The sequence below is a fragment of the Actinia tenebrosa genome, unplaced genomic scaffold (genome assembly GCF_029948245.1).
Source record: "Actinia tenebrosa isolate PJP-AT-01 unplaced genomic scaffold, QUT_ActTen_1.0 PGA_scaffold1__47_contigs__length_23844297, whole genome shotgun sequence".
NCBI lineage: Eukaryota > Metazoa > Cnidaria > Anthozoa > Actiniaria > Actiniidae > Actinia > Actinia tenebrosa.
Window position 1 is genome coordinate 13,638,829 of NW_028292578.1, and position 19,575 is coordinate 13,658,403.

A 19,575-nucleotide genomic window follows, 5' to 3' on the forward strand; every position below is an offset into this window, starting at 1 on the left:
ATTATGATGATTGGTGGACGTGACCTCCTTTACATAACGGATCATCGAAAATTCCTTGTCACGCATTGCGCAAAGTTTTTTGGTATGCCAAACTTGTCGAGTGTCTGTTGACTTTGCGATAGGTCTATAATAACTGGTATGAATATCTATCTTGTGAGGTAGGACTACTGGTTAAGCGAGCAAGCTGTCACTCAGGTCAGGGGATCAATACCTCGTGAAGCTACGAAAACCGACGAGTTCAGCTTTCTCACGCGGATTATCATAATCACACATATACAGCTGCGAGACTATTATTGAGAGGGAGGGAGGGGAGGGTATTCGAGAATTTTGCCGCAAGTCTCAAATGTGTGTAACCATATACCCCTTTAGCCTGTACTGGTAAATTCAGTGACGTATCCTCCCCTCCCCTCGTCCTGGAAGGACCTATGACTGCCTTAAATTAACAAAGCTTTTTTTCACTTTCCCAAGTTTTTTGATCGATCCCCACCACCCCCCCCCCCCTCCCCCCGTGTCTACCCCAATAATCCACTACGTGTAATCGCTGAACACCCACGAAACGTGCGCACACTTCAATTTGACTATTATTGATTTTATTTTCGTTGTCTATGTTGCGCACAACGGAGAGAGAAGTCAGTTGTCAGGCGGTCATTTGAATAATGTTGGTCGTTGAAGAGAGGTGATCGGTTCAAGAGAGGTGGTTAGTCCTCACAGATGGTCAACTCTGAGAGTTGTGGTCGCACCGAATAGATTTTGTCACTTCAATAGATGTGGTCGGTTCAAGAGAGGTGATCCACTACTCGATCGATTGACCATCTGTATTGATTAACCACCTCTCTTGACTGACCACCTCTCCTGTCTGACCACCTCTCTTGACTGACCACCTCTCTTGACTGACCACCTCTCTTGACTGACCACCTCTCTTGACTGACCACCTCTCTTGACTGACCACCTCTCTTGACTGACCACCTCTCTTGTCTGACCACCACTTGGTCGATCGCCTAAAAAAGATTTTCCGTGTGATCGATGTTACATTTTTGCGCACATTCTTACCATTCACACACAGTTTTTTTTTCTATTATCATGCGCAAGAAGAACAGCGAACTTTCGCTCTGGAAAATGACCTGATGTGCGCTTTTTTGAAAATGAAAGAGAGCAGAAAAAAATCTTACTTAAACATCTCATTTATGCATGGTGTCTTGGCGAGGAACAATAGGTGGTGACCGATTATCGTGTACCTATCACCGTGACGGGCCAGCCGTGCAAAACAACGACAAGTAATGAACAAACAACTCGAATTCGATTTAAAAAAAGTCTAAATATAATGATCGTAACTGGAATTAGCCGATCGTGTCTTTCTTCGCCTCGAAATACAATATTTACTTGAAACAGATTATGTTTTATATCAATGACAGCGATACAACAGAAAGATAATATAGAGCAATAGGAACAAAACACGCATTAATAAAATAATTATACTATTAGGGATGTCCATTGTTGTTTAAATACGGAAATTATCAGATATAATAGATCTCTAATATAATCTTAATCATTATTTGACAATAGCTAATCTTTAACAAATCTGCTAAAATGGTTTCAGCTTTCTCAAAATTGAAGATCGCTAAATTAATGATCAAGACTTTCCTTGATTTTGTTTCCTCGAGTTCAGTGATGCCGCATGAACGTAACTTAAACAAAACCTCTAATAGAGTAGATTCCAACCCCCTTTTTATAATTCCTTCAGACTCAACTTACATTCAAAGCCGCTGATTCGATGAGGAGATCTGTATGTCGATCAAGCCACGAACTAGTACATCAACAAACAGAAGCTGGGTATCAAAAGATCGAGTCTTGAAAGGAATGAAAAGCATTTTAATTGACAGCCAAATTTGGTAACGATGGGACAAGTTAGGACGCGCTTGTGTGTGGTATGTCGGTATAGAAAAAGGGTTGGACTGCATGCTTAGGGTAAAAAAAAAAATAATTGGGCTGCATTTTGGGGGTTTCAGATCATAGAGACAGACTAAGCTCTAAATGTACTGCGCAGGCCTGAAATATCACCACTTTTTGGTATCTCTAGAGTTAATAACTATTTTGAAATTGCGTGAGTGCGCAACTGATGGAACATTCAGCAGTTACTTTCACTACATGTGACCTTCCGGTGCGTCCATCACGTGGTCATGTTTATTATTAAACTCATGGTAGAGAATATTCGTTCATGCATATGGCTAGCTTCGGTTGAACAACTCACGGTGTTGTACGGCTGTGAGGTTTGTCTTAATATCCCACGGTCTGTTATTGAGTACATTTACGAAACTGAGGAAGTTTGATATTTCCATGAATATCCTGAATGGGGTGCAGTACCCTCAGGTGTACATTTCAGGTATATTCTTGACCTAACTGCCTAGTATCCAATCCACCTCGTGCACATTGTTTTTCTGTTAGATCCATCCAATTCATCTCGTGTACATTCTTATTCTGATACGTCCATCCAATCCATCTCGTGTACATTCTTATTCTGATAGATCCATCCAATCCATCTCGTGTACATTCTTATTCTGATAGATCCATCCAATCCATCGGGTGTACATTCTTATTCTGATACATCCATCCAATCCATCTCGTGTACATTCTTATTCTGATACGTCCATCCAATCCATCTCGTGTACATTCTTATTCTGATACATCCATGCAATCCATCTCGTGTACATTCTTATTCTGATACGTCCATCCAATCCATCTCGTGTACATTCTTATTCTGATAGATCCATCTAATCCATCTGGTGTACATTCTTATTCTGATACGTCCATCCAATCCATCTCGTGTACATTCTTATTCTGATAGATCCATCTAATCCATCTCGTGTACATTCTTATTCTGATACGTCCATCCAGTCCATCTGGTGTACATTCTTATTCTGATAGATCCATCCAATCCATCTGGTGTACATTCTTATTCTGATAGATCCATCCAATCCATCTCGTGTACATTCTTATTCTGATACGTCCATCCAATCCACCTCGTGTACATTCTTATTCTGATACATCCATCCAATCCATCTCGTGTACATTCTTATTCTGATACGTCCATCCAATCCATCTGGTGTACATTCTTATACTGATACATCCATCCAATCCATCTGGTGTACATTCTTATTCTGATAGATCCATCCAATCCATCTCCACTCGACGAAATAATGGATTTGGTCATCATATGTCCGCTTGGCAAATGTTGGGCAAATATGGTGCTCTATATTTGCCCATACATTTGCCTATGCAGGCAAAGGTCGGGGTAAATTTCTAATAAATTTGCCATTGCTTTGCCATACATCTGAACACATGGGTAAATATGTTATATATTTGCCCTTAGTTTAGACGCATTTACCCAGTGGGGATATATGATAACCGTTTTTGCCCTATATTTGCCCTATTGTCAAATGAAGGGCACATATGAAATCAACTTTGCACTAGGCTTTGCCCCATATTTACCTGGGGAGCAAATACAATACCCCAAACTGAGTATATCCGATGTGAGGTTTCCGTTTCAATTTATTGCAATCAAAACTTTTCAAAACAAATCAATAATTTTTCAACTGAATTATGATGGATGTTGGCTTGTTTTTACGACTTACGAGGGGGGAGTGCATGCAGGTCCATCTCAGTCATATGTGTCAATTTTTTCTCCTAACGCATGACATCAATGTTGCGACCACATTAATTCAATAATTGCTTTGCTTTGATGTCATGAAAGTGAGGTTATATGCGTTGATACACACAGGAAAAAACGCGGACGATGTATTTTTAATATGCGTAAGTCGTACATGCGTTTTTTCCAGTGACAATAAGAAAACTCATTAACCCATTAACCTCAGCTGCATTTCAAACCGCTAACATCTGTAATATTATTTGAAGCATCAATTTTGTTTAGTCTAAACATATGAATTCATCTTTTTTATTGGCAATATATGCAATTTCATTCATAATTATTTTAATTCATCTAATTTTAAACTCATCAAAGAATTCATTCAATTTTCATTTTGACTATCTAGTTACTGATGCACAGTTCAAACAGTTTATTTTTGATAGCTTTGAATATTTTTCCTGGATGATACTTTACTGTCATCTCCATCATCCGTACAATTTACGTAGTAAAGGACAAACAATTAATACTCTTTCTTTGTCAATAACATCGTAAGCAGCAACAAACTGGCTGTGTATCCTTTGTATGGGAATGAATGTAGAGGGCCATTCCATTTCAAACAAGTTTCTGCACCAAATTTCATGTGGTCTGCCAATCCTGTGTCTTTCTGGATGTCGCTGATACCATCGAACCTTTGCCATACACAATGATTCCTGCTTGCCATCAATTATAATGGTTTGTTTAAGAAAGAAATCGACAACACCGGGGCGCAAGTCAAATGAATCGGTCTCAATACTGCCACTATATTGGCCACACCAACTTGCAAGAATGAAGGAAGAACGTTCCAGTCTAGAGTCAGAGGACCCTAGCTTTGTCCCCGAATATCCAATGGTACTAATTCTCTCAAACGTATCGGTAACACATTCAATGACCGAGTGTTGAGGTAAAATTGTTTCATAAGCTTTAAAGAGATATTCTGTATAGTCATCATCAAGAACATCAATGGATCGAGGTGAAAAACATGAGTATGCATTCATATTGCTCCACTCTAAGCAACGTAGTACTTGACCAACTGAAAGATTAAGTGTTGATGGTATTGATGGGATGCTTTCGCCAAGTGTTCCTACTTGTTGTGCCTCCTGAAGAAGTTGAAATACTGGTTGGAAAGTTTCTCGAAATCTCTCTGGTAAAGGGATATCTCTTAGTTCATGCTTTTGGAGAAATTTTCTCATGATTTGTATTTCAACAGATCTATTGTTAGTTCGAAACGCTCCTAAAATCCCATTGAAACGTTCGAAGCTGAAAAGCCAAAATGAATATACAGGCCCGTAATCTAAAATACATTGTTTGAGGTGCAGGTGTAGATGCATGTTTGGCGTAACACGTTCCTTTCCATATCGTTTTTCAAACGATTTACAAAATTCCACTAGGTAATCATGTCCTTCTTGTAGCTCTTCAGTTGTAATAAGTGGAGAGCAAAGGTGAAAGCAGGACAATACGAATAACCTCCACAGCTCCAAATCATCTGTTGGAACGATATTCCAAATGCAGAATACAGAATACAAGAGAGTCCATGTTTTCCACTGATCAGCAGTAAATCCTCCAAACGATGTTGATATCTTTTTCGGGAGACGCCCAATAAATGATGGTGCTTTGACGTCATCTACCTTTTCCTGGATTTTATTCAAATTTTCTTTAGAAATAATTGGCGTTTCAGCATTTAGCCATACATTTTTCATTAAATGTTTTGCTGTCCCTAAAAACAAATTGTGCATAGGATCAACAACATGGTAACGAGTACAATCGAAGTAAGGCAACTGTAAGAGTTCAGAATATCTTGTTCCAGTGGAAGTTTCAATTTGGTTTCGTTCATCAGCGGTTGTTGCATTGAGTATTTTCTGAGCCTCTCTTCGGTGCTCTTCATTTGTCCTTGGTGTATCGTCATCTTCGAAACCTGAAAAATCCATGCTACTAAAATCTCCGGGAAAAAATCTTGTGCACTTTGAGCACCCTCGGTGAGCAGTACATCCTAAGAAACCGCAAACTTTTCTTAGTGCAGGAATGTCACAAGCAATACAAAGGAGGGCAGCTCGAAAACATCTTGCTGTTCTACTCCCATGAGGCCGAACTTGGATGCCTTCGTGCCACAATAAGTTCAATTCGGCTACAAGTGGTTGTAAGTACGTATTGATATTCAATTTGGACTCGTGTGGACCAGGTATTACCCCAACTATTATTACGTTTTCCTCTTTGTACCTTTCTTTTCTCGGAAGATTTAGGAGGACCATATATATGACTCCAACGCTATAGACACTGTGCTTAAAAGGCTGAAACCAGTCAACATTCAGCATAAAAGCATAATTATTAGGCTGGGCAAGGAAAGGAGTGCCGTTAAAATATTGCCAATCTTTCCACACTTGGCCATCGTAAATATCAACTAAAATATCGTCCGGTACATTCCGATTTCTCCAAATCTCACATTTTTGTACAAAGTCTGGTCGCTTAATAAAGTGAGTTAGAGTGTCTCTGATGCTTTTATAACAATAAACTTTATGTGGGTACAATTTCGTCTGTCCATTTTTCAAACGAATTTCCTTAAGCAATTCCGCTCCACAAGGTGTGCGGCGAAACAATTGACGGTGATTCGGAAAAGCAATGTGAGAACATGGTTTAGCAATGACACGCCCGAATCTTGTTGTTATGCAGTCTTGAAAACGGTATAGGGTGTCGCATTTCGGACAAACAACATACTTTGAATGCTTATCTTTAAAAGAAAGATAATTTTTCAAGAGTTTGAAGGAGCTCGGGAAAACCAATACTGCGGTTGGGAAAATGATTGGCGAAAGCTCACACAAAACCTGAAAAAATCGCTTTAAAAAAGGCGAGGAGAATATCAATGCCTCGGTCTGGTACAGAAAAGTATGCAGACCAAAAGCACACAAACAAGGCAATCCAGTTAATAAGGGTCACTCGGGAACTTGCTTCGACGGCAACGCTTATTTCTGCACTAGATTGTTCAAAATCTCTTTCTACGTCTTCGATATCAATATCCCAAGTTTCAACCAATCTCCTTCTTTCATTTCCTCTTATCTCTTCATGGTCAGATTCACTGTCCAACTTGTCATCCAAAAACACTTGATCTTCTTCCTCAAAGTTATTTATTCCGTCTCCTTTAAACATAAGCAAATACGATGTATTTTATTCATTCGGCATTGTATAACTGCAACATAGTATAAGATAAAGTCTGAAACCATTATAATACTAGAAAAAAAAAATGTCAGTAAAAAAAACCTCATGGGCTAAGGGACCGGTCATTATTTAAGTTGGGGGGGGGGGGGGGGAGAAAAAATTGGGGGGGGGGGGGCCTGAAATTTTTGCTAGTGAAAGTCTTGAAATTTAAAAATGACTTTTAGGGAAAATTTTTAAATTTTTTACTACAATCCATGGGGGGTTTTCGATAAACTTGGATGCCTTCAAAGGGGGGGCCTTGAAATTTTTTTGCGTCACTGACAATTTCTCCTCCACCCCCCCCCCCCCCCCCCCCCCCTACCTACAACTTAAATAATGACCGGTCCCTAAATGTATAATTTTGACCCAAATTTTGCTCTGAAAATAAATGATTTCCATTGAAAATAAAATATAAATTTCTAAGTCAGCAAAACAACAATTTATAATTCGTGAAAGAAAAATGATAAATCGAAAATAAAAAACCCAAGAGACATATTAAATAAATTACTTATAATTGTATTTCTCTAACTTGACAAACGTGTTTTGCCGGATACCATGCTATCTCAGGATGACCACAGTCATGAATTGATTTGGAGACGAAAATGTACAGCAATATCCATTTGAACATAGTAAATTCTTTTTGGCGTTTTAAATGAGTTATCTCTAGCTATGATTTTATAAACTCTTTGAATGAACCTTTCTGAATGAACACTGAGGTTTTAATGGCAACCATAAGCCGATTACTTAATAATGCACCCTTCTTAAAAGTAACGGTGAAAACGAGGCTAAGATAGAAATAGAAAAGAATCATTTGTACCTCTAACTTAATCTCGCTTCAATAACACTAATGCTTGGTAGTAAATCCAATAGGGGAGCTAGATCATGTGCAAATCAGCCGCTTGTTAAAGATTCAGTCTTTTATCTATGCAGTTTGACTTTATCATTTAAAGATTATATAATCTAATCATCAAATAAACGTATAACATCAATACCTTTTTGTGAAGTAGCTGGTAAGAATTCGTCACTTGATGGTTGGTTTGTATTTGGCACATCAGAGGAGTCTTGATCAGTTTGGTCCAAAACGTTTATCTCGCTGTAGTCATTAGAAGAAGTGTCGTTCTGGCCGTCAATCTCGTGAGTGAAAATACTATCATTTGAGTCTTCGTCGTCATTCCGCTGTAATTGCCATTGATTTGTTAAAGGATCATAAAATTCTTCTTTGTGACGGCAAAATACTCTGTAATGTAAATCTTCGTTACAATGAAAGCAATGATAACGCTTTGACATCGCAGAAGACATTTTGTTTTCCAGAACTATATAATTAAAAAGACGTTGTGTATCATTGGGATAATTACTCAAAATCCAAGCATTTTGAATGGCTAACAGCCATATTCCAGCGTAATAAAGTTCCACGTCCATCAACCACATGCCATTGGACAAAAGCACGCCGGATCTTTATTACCGCGCCCTTTTCCTTAGAGCTGTCACTGTTGGCGGCAGATAATGGTACGATGGTTTTAGAGCTAGAAGCTAATCAAGTTTATTGCAATGATATTTCGTGAATCTAGGCTTTAGAAAAAATTTCATAACTTTATAAAATGGAGCAAATAGCTTTAAGATAATAGATATATTACTTAACATGAATCCTGGATACAACTTCAGCATTTTTATAAGACAGTTATTCCTTTTTTTATTATTAGACTTCATTATATGAACGTATATGTCATCACAAGTCACGTGATACGCCGTGATAGATAGGGGGTAGATTTGTTCGGTGGATGTGCTTATTCGTTCATTCGCCTTTTGGTCACAAACAGGTAACAAACTCTGTCGGTCATCTAGTTTCTCGCACATTCTATATCTTTGCTTATAATAAATTGCGTTCATTCGTCGCGATCAAAAAATGGGAAGAACATCTACACCTTTACCAGGACGCCCAATGCCAATCCATTCTGTTACTGCAACTACCAGTACAAGCAGTACGAGTAGACATACTGAAAATGGCGCCAATTCTCAAAGGCTTAATATACTTATTCCCTCTGTCCCTGGTGGTAACGAGGATGTGCTAAGAGAACACAGAAATCGCCTATTGCAAGCAACAAGCGAGAATGAGAACGTTGACCCCGACAGCGAAAAAGAAGAAATTTCTTCAAATTTCGAAACGATTGTAAAACAGTTTAAAGAACTGCAAGAACAAAACCGCCAAATACTAGCCGCCTTAAAAGAAAGCCAGCAGAACAAGGACAACAGCAAGACCAAGATTACTGTCTCAAAGGCTGTTGCAGTAAGTAAAGTGGCAATATTTTAAAAAGCAAGCTATTTTTATTGATAATTTTACTGGGAATTCTTGGCGCGAAGAGTAGTTGGTATAATTATGCAGCGGTATAATTTATGCAATGCTAAAATTGGCGGGAAACCCGCCATGGCAGTGGTTAATGCTACCAAACTTTACTATTGATTTCCAATAACAAGACACTGAATGATAATGATAATTTCCTTTTTTGTAAAGGAATTGATTTGATTTCGATTTTTTTCCCAATATTATACAATCACAGCCATAAAAATAATGAAAACATTATTACTATGTCTAAGAATAACTTAAGGTACAGCTTATGATTTTAATGAATTATATTATGTTATTACAGTCTGAAGTACGCTTGGTAGCAAAGAAATTACGGGACAGGGAAGAAAACCCTCTTATATGGGATTTTACTAAAGCGTAAGTATAAAAATTTAATAAAAATGATCTTGTCTGAATCATCCATAGTTTCTTTCCATATTAAGTTTCCACTTACCACTCCAATATGGCATTTCCTAATTAGTTTCAGAGATGACGTCAACGAACAGATTAATAACGCAATAAGGGATAGAGTTCTGAATGTTCATAAGGATGTCTCTGCCGTCGAGTTAGAAGGTATTTATGTATTTTATATTACGAAGTGCGAAAGGCCTTATGCACCTATCAAAGTTAACCCGGGGGGGAGGGGTGAGGACAAAGGGTGGTGGTGGTCGGGGGGGGGGGAGGGGGTAACGAAATCCTTTTAGAAATATTCAAATGCCGAAGGGAGGGGAAGCAGTTTGAAATAAAATAACACGGAAAAAAAAAAACAAAAAAAAAACAAAAACAAAACAAAACAAAGCAAAAACAAATGGATGCTAAAGGAGTAATTGTCGGCCAAATGCCAAAATTTCTAACAAATTTTGTCTCAAGTTTTAATATATGGGTACTTGATATAATTTCAGCTGCCCTTAAAAGTCACTTTCTGACGAGAAGAAAGAGAAACAAAAGAGAGCGTTCAGGGGCCCTTGGAAGGCATCAAAAGATGCAGCGGAAAACACAAAGAAAACAAAATGTAAGTAAACTGAATTTGCAACGATTATGACTTTGTTTAATAAGAAACTTTGACTGACGGTGTTTTTTTTTTTCTTTTTTCTTTTAGCTCCTAAAATCCAGATCCAAGGCAGCGGACTTGTCAACCTCGCTATCGCCAGGGGACAAAGAGAAAGTCAAGGCAATTATGAAACTGGAGTATATGTCATCAGAGGAGTCGATGTCAGAGGCGGATGACCAGGCTGATGACGATACAGCGGACAGTGGCTCTGATAACGAAGGGGGCCCTACTAAGCAGAGTAAAGTTTTAATAAAACACCCTCTGCCATGGAGAAGCCCCCTAGCTAATCAGTTCATGGAAAGCATGGACCGAAAGGCAAAAAGGAGGCTGTCAGAGCGCAGTCTCACCATGCTTTTGAAGCGGAAAATCGGGGAGCCGTCAAGACGCCCAAGGCCATCTGGAGGTCCCGAATGGGCATTGAGAGCCTAAAGGTTTTTATCAAATCAAGGGCACTGGGACACCGAACGTGGTTGGGGTTTCTACGAGTTTTATGAATTAAATCTTGTGTCACTGTTCCTCCGTTCCTTTGGCCTGATTTCTAGGGTTTTCGTTCTTCTTTCGATTACTTGAACGTTATACTCGTTTACTTGAAGAAATCCAAAGGTCAAACGGTATAGCAGCGACTATCTAAGCCTATTGACCTTTGGATTTCTTAAAGTAAACAAGTATAATGTTCAAATAATCGAAAGAAGAAGGAAAACCCTAGAAATCAGGCCAAAGGAACGGAGGAACAGTGACACAAGATTTAATTCATAAAACTCGTAGAAACCCAACCACGTTCGGTGTCCTTAATTAAGTTTTTGCAGTTATAAATGAAGTGTACTACTACAGAATATCTAAAAAGAATCGTACATAAGCCACAGATCGATTGACAACTAAATATATTATGATCTCCTTTCACAAATTCTGTCACAAGATGAAACAAACACCTATAATTAATTTACAGAACTAGCATTTTCAATTAGTTGTAGTTAACAAATTGTTCATAGTTAATCAGTCGTCAAGAAAAGGAAATTCACAATAAAAATGTTTCAGTATGATTTATGTCTTTTTTCCTGCTTCTTAGTATAGGTTAGCTATGTTTAAAGTATGAGGTGGTTGTCACGACATATATCGTTTCTATTTTTTTTGGCCTGCCATAAGTGACAATAGCTGAAGACTGATAATATAGTTAAATTTAGCAAATATGATGAGCATAATTCAACTGAGCAAATATGGCTAAGACGCGCTGGTACATCTAAGGCATTAAGGGGGCATTAATCACATATACGGTCAGAGCATATCGCATGGTATATGTAAGGCATAAATCACATATACGGCCTGGAAAAATACAGGGTATATGTAAGGCATTAATCACATATACGACCTGGGCAAAGACAGGGTATACGTAAGGCATTAATCACATATACGGCCTGGGCAAACACAGGTTATATGTAAGGCATAAATCACATATACGACCTTGGAAAATACAGGGTATATGTAAGGCATAAATCACATATACGGCCTGGGAAAACACAGGGTATATGTAAGGCATAAATCACATATACGGCCTGGGCAAAGACAGGGTATATGTAAGGCATAAATCACATATACGGCCTGGGAAAATACAGGGTATATGTAAGGCATTAATCACATATACGGCCTGGGCAAAGACAGGGTAAATGTAAGGCATTAATCACATATACGGCCTGGGAAAATACAGGGTATATGTAAGGCATGAATCACATATACGGGCTGGGCAAATACGTGCACATATCAAATGAGCATTCACATTTACTACCGGGTAAATGTATGGATGATATGATATCTGCTATATATTTGCCGTTTGGGATTTTACTGGGCCATACGGACTTTGCCATCTGTGCCCATGGGATAAATGTGTAGGTACATATCATATACAGTCATTGGGCAAATATTGTCTACTATTAGTCAAATATGATATTTGCCCATATATTTGTCTATATGTTTGCCTACATGACAAATCCATTTTTTCGTCGAGTGAGCTCGTGTACATTCTTATTCTGATACGTCCATCCAATCCATCTCGTGTACATTCTTATTCTGATACGTCCATCCAATCCATCTCGTTACATTCTTATACTGATACATCCATCCAATCCCTCTCGTGTACATTCTTATTCTGATAGATCCATCCAATCCATCTCGTGTACATTCTTATTCTGATACGTCCATCCAATCCATCTCGTGTACATTCTTATTCTGATAGATCCATCCAATCCATCTCGTGTACATTCTTATTCTGATACGTCCATCCAATCCATCTCGTGTACATTCTTATTCTGATAGATCCATCCAATCCATCTCGTGTACATTCTTATTCTGATACGTCCATCCAATCCATCTCGTGTACATTCTTATTCTGATACGTCCATCCAATCCATCTCGTGTACATTCTTATTCTGATACGTCCATCCAATCCATCTCGTGTACATTCTTATTCTGATAGATCCATCCAATCCATCGGGTGTACATTCTTATTCTGATAGATCCATCCAATCCATCTCGTGTACATTCTTATTCTGATACGTCCATCCAATCCATCTGGTGTACATTCTTATTCTGATACATCCATGCAATCCATCTCGTGTACATTCTTATTCTGATACGTCCATCCAATCCATCTCGTGTACATTCTTATTCTGATAGATCCATCTAATCCATCTGGTGTACATTCTTATTCTGATACGTCCATCCAATCCATCTCGTGTACATTCTTATTCTGATAGATCCATCCAATCCATCTCGTGTACATTCTTATTCTGATACGTCCATCCAGTCCATCTGGTGTACATTCTTATTCTGATAGATCCATCCAATCCATCTGGTGTACATTCTTATTCTGATAGATCCATCCAATCCATCTCGTGTACATTCTTATTCTGATACGTCCATCCAATCCAACTCGTGTACATTCTTATTCTGATACGTCCATCCAATCCATCTCGTGTACATTCTTATTCTGATACGTCCATCCAATCCATCTGGTGTACATTCTTATACTGATACATCCATCCAATCCATCTGGTGTACATTCTTATTCTGATAGATCCATCCAATCCATCTCGTGTACATTCTTATTCTGATACGTCCATCCAATCCATCTCGTGTACATTCTTATTCTGATACGTCCATCCAATCCATCTCGTTACATTCTTATACTGATACATCCATCCAATCCCTCTCGTGTACATTCTTATTCTGATAGATCCATCCAATCCATCTCGTGTACATTCTTATTCTGATACGTCCATCCAATCCATCTCGTGTACATTCTTATTCTGATAGATCCATCCAATCCATCTCGTGTACATTCTTATTCTGATACGTCCATCCAATCCATCTCGTGTACATTCTTATTCTGATAGATCCATCCAATCCATCTGGTGTACATTCTTATTCTGATACGTCCATCCAATCCATCTCGTGTACATTCTTATTCTGATACGTCCATCCAATCCATCTCGTGTACATTCTTATACTGATACGTCCATCCAATCCATCTCGTGTACATTCTTATTCTGATAGATCCATCCAATCCATCTCGTGTACATTCTTATTCTGATAGATCCATCCAATCCATCTCGTGTACATTCTTATTCTGATAGATCCATCCAATCCATCTCGTGTACATTCTTATTCTGATACGTCCATCCAATCCATCTCGTGTACATTCTTATTCTGATAGATCCATCCAATCCATCTGGTGTACATTCTTATACTGATACATCCATCCAATCCATCTCGTGTACATTCTTATTCTGATACGTCCACCCAATCCATCTCGCATCGTATGAAAGTATCCAAATTTGTTATTTGATAATGCCGACAAACGTATGACAATATTGAATATATAGTGAGTGAAATGAAGCAAAGTTTAAAAAAATAAAATAAGATAAAAAATTTAAAAAAGAACTTCTGTGGACACAGTGCGATTTGAACTAAAGTCAGAAATTCCAAAAAAAAAAAAAAAAAAAAAAAAAAAAAAAAAAAAAAGAAAAGAAAAGATAAAAAAAAGAAAGAAAAATCGACTCCACTTTGCCATACCCCCGAGACATCCGCAGAGCTGAGGCGGCGTATGGACTTCGGACCTGACGGCGATTAAATCCTTCTGCCCTTGGGTGTACGAATTACGCAAGAAAATGTTCTAGCCGAAGCATCAGGGGAGAGACCAGCCGGCCCCCAGACCATATCGGCTAATCCCTTGCATCTCTGCCACGCACGGAATCGGTTGAAAATATAATGTTAAAAAGTCTAGTCTATTCGGTGCATTATTTTCACGGCTAATGTTATGTTAATTTTTTGGAACCGTGGCTCAGTGGAAAACACTTGGGCTTGGAAGACACTGAGTCAAGCCCGGTTGGGGGAGGTTAGTACCTGGATGGGTGACCTACACATTATACCTGCTCGAAGTTTTGTTAACGTATATTTTTATTATTATTAATATTTTTTCGTTTTAAGAATAATACAAACTTTGATTGGAATTCATCATAGTGTACCCGCTTCCTCTGTCTACCAGTCCCAGTCTCAAGGTGGCAGATTAGCACCTAGTCTCCCATCGTTTCTTAGTGTGATGGTAATAACCGCTGACCCAATCATTTGCTTATCCCGTTTTTCGGATATACGAATTGTGGTTGTCAAGACATTCGTTAATACGGGATCCAATCAGAGCCAGATTACTGCTTATCCAATCAGATTGCTTGATCATAGTACTTTCGATCTCTGACTCGTGGAACGCCAAGTAAAGTTTACATCGGAAGTGCCGTATAGTAGTATTAACGTGTTAGTCCCCGCCTCTCTCCGATCTACATACCTCCCGGGGTTTTATTCCTTGTATCCGGGTCATACGTAAGATATTTTTGATTTTCCCCTGGTTATCACGCTATTTCTTTCTCGAACAAACATGGAGGCTTTTAAATTTCAATTCGATCGTAAAGTAAGGACCACAGCAAGTGCATGTAAAACGAGTATGCTATTTGAATTAAAAACAAGTTCATTAAAGCATTGAACACTTTTTGTTTATAGTATGCGGAACAATAGCCAGTATATGTACGGTGAAGACGTTTTGCCAAAAGTCTTTTAATACGATAACAAATACTCATCAGAGGTAAATAAGACTTGTGCGAAAGTTTTTGGTGTTAACTTTGTTGCGCACGAGTTTGCCTCAGGTCGATGTGTTACCTTGGAGTAGCAGTTAAATTAACATTGTTATAGTAGAGCTATGGCAACACAGAAGATTGTATTCATGTAATGGCGACATTGTGGTTAAGATGGTTGACGAGTGGTTACGAGAGTAATTCCTTGTCTAGAACAAAGATACAAGATTATACTCTTGGCTACTGCACATGCACACTAACACTAGAAGATTTGCACTCTCTTCAAAAGGTACGAAATGGACGCATTGATATTTGCTGCCTTTTTGGGTTGCTTTGAAGACGCTATTCTTAATAACCAAGTAGTGTTGTTCGTCTGTACTGCACATGGCTCATAACATGCATCTTTTCTTGCCAGATGGCTTGTAATTCTCAAGTGTGTTAATAAGTTTGAGTTTTAAAAAGCGATCGCTTACGCATTGTGTGGTGTCGCCAGTTGGGGCCAGTGAGTTCGGTTAACCACAAGTCGTCAAACGTATCCATTCATAGAAGTCTTAAAGCTTCTTAAGATGAACATCTAACCAAACTAGATGTACTTGTAGCAAATATTCTGTACGTTGCGAGAGAAACTTCTTCAGGAAATGCCAAACAAATCAGAAGCATTTTGATTGTAAGAAGTCCTATTTGTGCGTTGCTCATGAAGCTGTTTCGTTTGCCTTTTCTTCTATTGTTTTGTGTTGCGTTGTTTGGAAGAATACGGCGCCAAAATCCCTAGAGCAGATATCAGTATCATTACTAAATGTAAAAACAACTGATAAAGATGAATTGAATTATGAGACAAGCCCTGTCGAATGGAGCTAATGGAGCTAATAATTTCTTGTCATAAAAAAAAAGCAATGAAATGCATTTGCAGTCCAAGACAAAATCTTATTTCTTCCTAACTTTCTTCAACTAACTAACGTCACCAACTGCGCATCAGCGTTAAACGAGACCCCTCTTTTCTCATAACACAACACAACAACCTGAATGACAAGCAAAGAACTCGATATTTTTAGCTGTACAGATACCAAGCCACAGTAGAACGGCGCCAGAATGCGACCACAGGCTCATTGTGTGTTTACATATAGAGAATGATACACCATAAGATGAACATTTTGTATTAAGTACTTTGAAGTTCAATCATGGAATTAAGATTCAAGATAATGAGTACAATGTTAAACCGCAAAGAAGAGTGTCATATTGGATGATATTTTTAGTTCTTTAGAAGAATGATTAAAACTTATGCAAAGAAAACCAAATATGAATCCATTAACATCAAATACCGCAAAAGTTTTTTTCCCTTTTGTACAAGATTTGGAACTTCGGTCTGTTGAGGGAGAAGTTATGCTATCGTACTAAAAGTATAATTGGATACTGTGATGGAAAATTTACAAACCGCAAAATGGAGTTTGTTCTTTAAGCACGTGAGATACTTGTCAGTGAAATGATAATGAACGTATATAGCTAACAATCCTGGCTCTTCTTGTCATTAAAAAATACTAGTTCGTTTAAGAGCGTAGAGTTTTAGTGGAAAAATATTAAAGCAAAACTTCTTGTTTAGTTTGAAAAACCAAAAACGAGCGGATATATGTTTTGTCATTTGTCTTCTGAGCTTGCTGCGGTAACAAGGACGATGCATTGCACGGGGGTAACAGACCAAGTCGTGTAATATAACTGCGCATTGGACGGGAGTAACAGACCAAGTCGTGAAATATAACTGCGCATTGGACGGGAGTAACAGACCAAGTCGTGTAATATAACTGCGCATTGCAGGAGGGGGGGGGGGGGGGGTAACAGACCAAGTCGTGTTATATAACTGCGCATTGCACGGGGGTAACTCACTAAGTCGTGTTATATAACTGCGCATTGCACAGGGGTAACTCACCAAGTCGTGTTATATAACTGCGCATTGCACGGCGGTAACGCACCAAGCCGTGTAATATTACTGTGCATTGCACGGCGGTAACAGACCAAGTTTGATCGCGCAGAAAAACAGTAAAAAAACCCTGATCGATGTCTTTTGTGTTGTAACCCTATATAGTGTAGCACTAACCATGTATATTGCATGGTACCAGCGCGCTGTCATTGGTGATGCGCAGGCTATAAATTTTCAAAGTGAATAAAAAGAATAATTTCTTGCATTGTAATTGGTTGGACGGATGTGGGCATGCTGTTGGCTTTACCGTGCCGTGTCTGAGTCTGATTGGATAAGAAGTGATCTACAGACTGCGTGATTGGATTAACGGACTTTGCCATGCTGTTGGATAAGGCAAGGCTCACGACTCATACGAAATTTATACATTCATCTTTCAGATCTGCGCTCACCAAGAACGCATTGGTAACCCTTTACAGACCTGTCCAACAAATGCAATAGAGTCTCACGAAGTGTCCAGCTGCGCTCTATGTGAAAGCATGCGCACTAGCCGACAACGCTTTCCCCCGACTTGTCTACTCAGTGTTAAAACTGTTCAATAAACTTCTTAAGATTTATCCAGTGGATTCAATTGGTTCATCAAAGAAAGCTCTCTAGTCTATTCGTTCCTCATAAAGTGTCCGGCAACTCGGCGACGGAGGATATCCCAATAAGCTCTTAGAAGATTAGCCCGAATCAGGAAATATCGTTTGTGTAAATACTGTGGAGTTAGAGATATCAGCTGAGTCTACCGCGATTACAAAAACGACGGGGGAAAATAAGACAACAAAAAGAAAAAAAAAATTAGATCTTAATTCAATTTCTAACGCGCCCCAGTCCCTACAATTATTGCCTACTGTGCCAGCGCAAAAGCAGAAAATTTAGAAGCAATATTTTTATAGAATTTTTTGTACAAGTTTTTAATTTGAGTTTTGAAGAAAAAGTGCAGGAAAAATGCCGAATGGAAGAGTTTCGAAAAGCCTGGATAAATATTCCATTGTTTCAGTGTTTGGTCCAAGGATGCCTAAAAGAAAGCGGCTCGAATCTTATGACTTAAGTGAGTTTGACGTAATGGTATTGACACAGGTTGAAGAGTCAGTCAATAACGCTGATTGTTTGACGAAGGGTAATCAATTAAAATGGAAGATATCTCCAAGGAAGGTAATGAATGTAATAAGACAGAAAATGAAGCGAAACTATAGACCTTAAGTGAGTCGATTGTGTCGTTAGTTAGCCTTCGGTGTTGAGAGCATGTTTTGGATTGTATGACTTTAATGGACTCAGTAAATTCTTGTTCGCTAAAATGGAACTTGAACAAAGAGTACAATGAGTGAAAATGAGATAGAAACTGAAATAAGAACTCGTACAATGAAAATGAAGGGGAAAATGGAGAAATAACTAACAAAGGCAGGGGAAAATCCACGTCTGGTCATAAGTGAATTTTTCTCATCACGTAAAAAGTAAAAATAACGCAAATGATTGTAAAGTCAAGTCATAAAGGCGCCAAAGAAAGGGATATTAATAGACAATAAAGAATGGTAACGAAAAATGTAATATGCCTAATTCTGAGTAAAATATAAATTTCTTCGTAGAAGAACCGCACTCGGTTAATCTAATGCTTTGTGATTGTATTTTCTAAGCATTTTCTACATTGTACAGTTTCAATATTCACCGTTCTTTGATCAGGTCCAGTGTTGACACAATCGAGTGCCTCAAGAAAACCCATCTTTTCATTTTGACACAGGTCGCTAATGGTGGCAGAATGTGAAGGATATCAAATATAATACTCAAGTATATTTTTGGACCGTTTTACACACGTTTTTCAGTCCTAAGAATTCAAATTGACAACCTAGATGAATAATTTTCGCATGAAATTCTAATTTTCTTGTCAAACGTTTTTGGTCTGAAATGATAAATACTATAATATAGTTATACCCGATTCGCGAGAACAGTTTAAAAAAAATTGTTTTTCAATTGGAAAGAAAAGAAAACGAAAGCTCTGATACATGGAATACATTACTGATCAAGAGGAAAGCCATTACTGAATTTTATTTGCAGATAAACGTTAAGAAAAAGTATACGTATTTTGTATTTATACAGAAAGGCAGTACTTTCGCATTATTTAAAGACTATATTAGTTTTACAAAGATTTTTAGCTTAGTCTTGTGGCTTCTAAAACACTTGTAATGATTTATGACTAGGACGTCGAACTACTTTTCGCTCAATATGCAGAAATACTGATTTATTCATAGGACA

General features: G+C 38.3%; 2 protein-coding genes and 1 long non-coding RNA gene across 4 annotated transcripts; 2 read left to right on the forward strand and 1 right to left on the reverse strand.

Annotated features, from left to right (window-relative positions):
* Positions 1–2,225: 2,225 nt before the first annotated feature.
* On the reverse strand, positions 2,226–8,293 carry LOC148909917 (uncharacterized). The gene is made up of 3 exons (XM_089032465.1): positions 7,858–8,293; positions 6,567–6,807; positions 2,226–2,313 (listed from the first exon to the last, which is right to left on the reverse strand). Exons 1-3 carry the CDS (start codon positions 8,291–8,293, stop codon positions 2,226–2,228), a joined length of 765 nt encoding a protein of 254 aa, XP_088888591.1.
* LOC116303330 (uncharacterized) lies at positions 2,246–17,897 on the forward strand. 2 transcript variants are annotated; one of them, XR_016120149.1, is made up of 2 exons: positions 2,246–2,380; positions 17,721–17,897. It is a non-coding gene; the product is annotated as an uncharacterized LOC116303330 (long non-coding RNA). The 2 variants fall into 2 exon arrangements; XR_004197942.1 differs by lacking the exon at positions 2,246–2,380 and adding an exon at positions 15,494–15,660.
* Positions 8,464–10,821, forward strand: LOC148909918 (uncharacterized). Its single transcript, XM_089033362.1, has 5 exons — positions 8,464–9,149; positions 9,511–9,584; positions 9,688–9,779; positions 10,109–10,218; positions 10,306–10,821. Exons 1-5 carry the CDS (start codon positions 8,769–8,771, stop codon positions 10,684–10,686), a joined length of 1,038 nt encoding a protein of 345 aa, XP_088889488.1. The 5' UTR covers positions 8,464–8,768; the 3' UTR covers positions 10,687–10,821.
* Positions 17,898–19,575: the final 1,678 nt, after the last annotated feature.

Excerpts from the sequence above, each read along its gene's own strand:
- LOC148909918 (XM_089033362.1), top strand. The coding sequence starts at position 8,769 with ATGGGAAGAACATCTACACCTTTACCAGGACGCCCAATGCCAATCCAT. Across the intron at positions 9,150-9,510 it reads CTGTCTCAAAGGCTGTTGCA|TCTGAAGTACGCTTGGTAGC; the intron begins GTAAGTAAAGTG and ends ATGTTATTACAG. Across the intron at positions 10,219-10,305 it reads AAACACAAAGAAAACAAAAT|CTCCTAAAATCCAGATCCAA; the intron begins GTAAGTAAACTG and ends TTTTTCTTTTAG.
- LOC148909917 (XM_089032465.1), bottom strand. The coding sequence starts at position 8,293 with ATGTGGTTGATGGACGTGGAACTTTATTACGCTGGAATATGGCTGTTA. Across the intron at positions 6,808-7,857 it reads ACCAGCTACTTCACAAAAAG|GAGACGGAATAAATAACTTT; the intron begins GTATTGATGTTA and ends TTATGTTTAAAG. Across the intron at positions 2,314-6,566 it reads GCCTTGTTTGTGTGCTTTTG|TTTCGTAAATGTACTCAATA; the intron begins GTCTGCATACTT and ends AAACTTCCTCAG.